Below are 3734 nucleotides of genomic sequence, written 5' to 3' on the forward strand. Positions count from 1 at the left end.
ATGCCCTTAATAGGCATGAAGAAATAAAGACGTTGACCGTTAGCTCTGATGCTAAAGCGCTACACTTACAGCTTCAGAGGTAACACGAGTAAAATAAATAATTCTTTATTCTTTTATCACATTTATAATTTATCACTTGTGATTAAAGGGAAGGAAAGAGGTTTTTAAAGGGGCGGTTCTGCCAGATAAGGTCTGCAGTGTGTCATGTCAGAGTGATTTTAAACAGCTCACTGAACCAGAGCCATTTCTCACTTTTAAGAGCAATATGTAACAGAACCTCGGCTATCATCCATGAGAATACAAACGACCAGCCCAGACTTCATAATCTTTCATCTGTTAACAGTGCAGATAGAAAGTTGAGAGCAGTGGCGATTCTAGAGTCTGTTGGGGCCCCTCAATCCAGTGTTCATCACCGTTGTGTCCTCGTGATTAGTCAAAGGACAACTCTTTAATTTGATTTGTTGACCTTTACTGACAAACTTCAGTTCTCACAGCAATAATGAATGAAACTCCAAGCAGGACAAACTAAGAGTTAATGCTGTCAGATGGGGCGCCATTAGGGAGGTTTCCGACTGTCGTTGCAAAATTTGCACATTTTGGGGCGCTGATTTGGTTTAAGTGTGTCAGCCCTCAAGGGCCCCCCCTTACTGGCCTGGGGCCCCCTTCAGTTGCCTGCCTTGCCTTTTGACGAGCAGCACCGCTGTGAAATTTGTTCCTCTGGAAATGTCTTCAAAACAAACAAAAGAACACGTCTCTCTTCATAACATCCGTTGGAGGAGCAACCGCTCACTCGTTTCTGGTGAGTTACACACGGAGGCTTCCCTCTGGCGTACGCCAGACGCAGTAAGTCAAAAAGGAACTGATTCTCGTGCACAATCTGCACTTTAAAAAAGACACAGGCTGGTTTGTATGCCAGTGAGTTAAAAGACTGGACCCAGATTATCTATACTGATGTTTTTTGTTCTAAAGTTTAACCTCCACTTTTGTGATTTTCTTTTAATTTCCTTGCGTGAACACGTCTTAAAATGCTTGGACAACATCATGATTTATGTCTGTGTTAAAAAAATAAAAAATGTAGGCTTTGTCAGGTTTGTCCTCAAGGATTGAAAATAACTTATCAAACGTGTGTAAGAGGATCTGATCAGTCATTTCTGATGCATTTAAGGACTTCGGGAAATCAAAGTGTCAGGCACATTTGCAGATATGTTTATAGAGATGGATAAAATGTCGCTTTACTCTCCATAGGACTGTATTTTCTGAACACATGACAGCCTGTTATGTGATTGGTCAATACTTCTCAGAATACAAACGGACACTGCCTAAAGATTCAACATTTTTTTCACATCATGAAAAGTTAAAAGAAGAACGACCACGAGGCAAATTCTCTGTTTATTTGGCCTAAAAGGGCCATAAATAAAATTTTATTCTCTCATTTATTAACAAGCCACAGGAAGTCTGTGGATGTCTACCACAGCACTTAAAACATCTCGTTCAGTCCACAAAGACACGGGGACCCATGTGAGACTCTCTGAGCCGCTCTACATCTGAAGGCTCCATCCTTCCTTCCTTCCCTCCTTCCTTCCTTCCTTCCTTCCTTACTTACTTAGAAAAATAAAACAAAACATGGTAATACTGCACCAAACTGGAGGCAGAGCAGCAGGGGGGGATCCTTTATCACGCAGAGAGAGAGAGAGAGAGAGAGAGAGGGGGCGGGGCTTCAGAAGGGCTGTGAGCTCGGATGGGGAAGCTTGAATCAAACAGCAACAACAACGATAATAATCTAGGAAAACCCTCAAACTCTTTTTTGTTTTTTGTTGTTTTTTTGCAAAGCTGAAACTGAATGTACTTGGCTTTCACCTTCTCCTCTCTTTCCCCTCCGACAGTCTGTCCTCCGCCGCCGTCTTTACTCCCATGTGTGTTTTTTTTTGCTTGAAATAAAAGTGAAATAATATTTATGATGATAAAACCTATAGCAGCAAAAAGAGTAACAGAGGAATAACAGCTAGAAGCGAGTGACCCCCTGGATTTAAAGGAAGGCATGGGTTAAACAGGTCCACGGGCGCCAGCCTGTCCTCAGAGACTCATCTCCCCTCCACGGGCACCCTGCACACGGCGGCCATGATGCGGCCGAAGCGCTCGCACAGCTCCAGGGTGGAGTAGGTGGGCAGCTTAGGGGGGTCGTGGAAGCTTTTGATCTCCGTGGAGCAGTCCAGCAACTTGGGGAGGAAGTCGGTGAGCTTCTCCTGGAGGTTTGCTGCGGGGCAGGACGACAAAGAGACGATCAGTGTCCATTCACGGAGAGAGGAGACAATCATAAAGTCAATGTTTTCAGTGTGATATGAGGACTGCAGACACAGATAGGGACGCTCCCCTGAGGAAGGGTCTGCATGATAATATTGAGGTCAGCCGGCTCTCTGAGGACGGATACCAGAACAAAAACAAAGGCATGGTCAGACGTGTTTCTCCGAGGTCTGCTGTGACGATTCACTCATTGGATGTTGTTTAGTTTTTTTTGTAGACGGACAGAAAACGGCCTCACACTTTTCAAGCAGGCGACACAAATATTTGTCAAACCGTTTAGGGACTAATGAACGATGAAATTTAGAATCCAACCTGGTTTCATCAATTCATGCAAATATGTTCTTTTCAAAATAAAAGCATAACTCAGGGGGTGAGATACGGTAGCACAGCTGACCCTAACCCTTCAGGGTCCATCTGTCCATAGAAACACACATTAGCTTTTTTTTTTTTTTATTCTCATCACTATTTGAAAACTCTGCTCGTCCCCAAAGCGAGCCGCGTCCTGATTCTGCTGATCTTCGGCAGGGTTCGAGGAATGTTCTAGTAACCTAGCGACCTGAGCTCTCCTGAAATAATGTGGCGGGGCGAGCGTGCTGGGACTCACGCTCCATCTCCTGGCCCAGGTAGGAGCACCAGCGGTTCCTCATGTCCTCCACAGCCAGCAGGTCTCTCTCTGCGTCGTGGACCAGCAGCAGAGGGATGCAGGGCACCACCAGCTCGTTCATGATGCCCAGGCCCGTCGTCACCTCCGGCTCCTCCCCCGACTCAAACATGGCCGCCGCCTGCTCGTTTAGTTTCTGTGGAGGAAAGCGGGGGGGCGGGGTTAATCACACGATCGATGTCTGATACAAACCAAAACACACCGAGATGAATTTAAAAAGTTCATTAAAACGCTTGCATGTATTTTTGAGACGGGTTTCTTTGATTTGTCGTTTGAACCCGTTTTTCATCACGATGGACGAGTGGAAGCGATGAGCGTCGGTGACGTCAGTGGATTCGTTTACGGACGATAAGAAGAAGAGCAAAGACTCGACATGTGTGGCACTTTTAAAAACACGAAGTTTACAAAGAGCTTCGACGCCTGCAGAAGCACAAAACACGACAAAGTAGAAAAACCCCACGACGACAACGCAACCCACGAATCAGACATGTGACCAACAACAACAACAACGACAACGCAACCCACGAATCAGACATGTGACCAACAACAACAACAACAACAACGCAACCCACGAATCAGACATGTGACCAACAACAACAACAACGACAACGCAACCCACGAATCAGACATGTGACCAACAACAACAACAACGACAACGACAACGCAACCCACGAATCAGACATGTGACCAACAACAACAACAACGACGACAACAACGACAACGACGCAACCCACGAATCAGACATGTGACCAACAACAACAACAACAACAAC

General features: G+C 45.5%; 1 protein-coding gene across 3 annotated transcripts in view; it reads right to left on the reverse strand.

Annotated features, from left to right (window-relative positions):
• Window positions 1-1381: 1381 nt before the first annotated feature.
• The window catches only part of usp25 (ubiquitin specific peptidase 25), an 18686-nt gene continuing 16333 nt past the window's right edge, over window positions 1382-3734 (reverse strand). For all 3 annotated transcript variants that reach the window (XM_079356294.1, XM_079356295.1, XM_079356296.1), the window contains 2 exons: window positions 2906-3098; window positions 1382-2254 (listed from right to left, as the gene is read on the reverse strand). In XM_079356294.1, the coding sequence (XP_079212420.1) occupies window positions 2082-2254; window positions 2906-3098 (366 nt within the window). In that variant the 3' untranslated portion in view covers window positions 1382-2081. The remainder of the gene's footprint in view (window positions 2255-2905; window positions 3099-3734) is intronic.

Source organism: Symphodus melops, assembly GCF_947650265.1.
Source record: "Symphodus melops genome assembly, chromosome: 11".
Classification (NCBI taxonomy): Eukaryota; Metazoa; Chordata; class Actinopteri; order Labriformes; family Labridae; genus Symphodus; species Symphodus melops.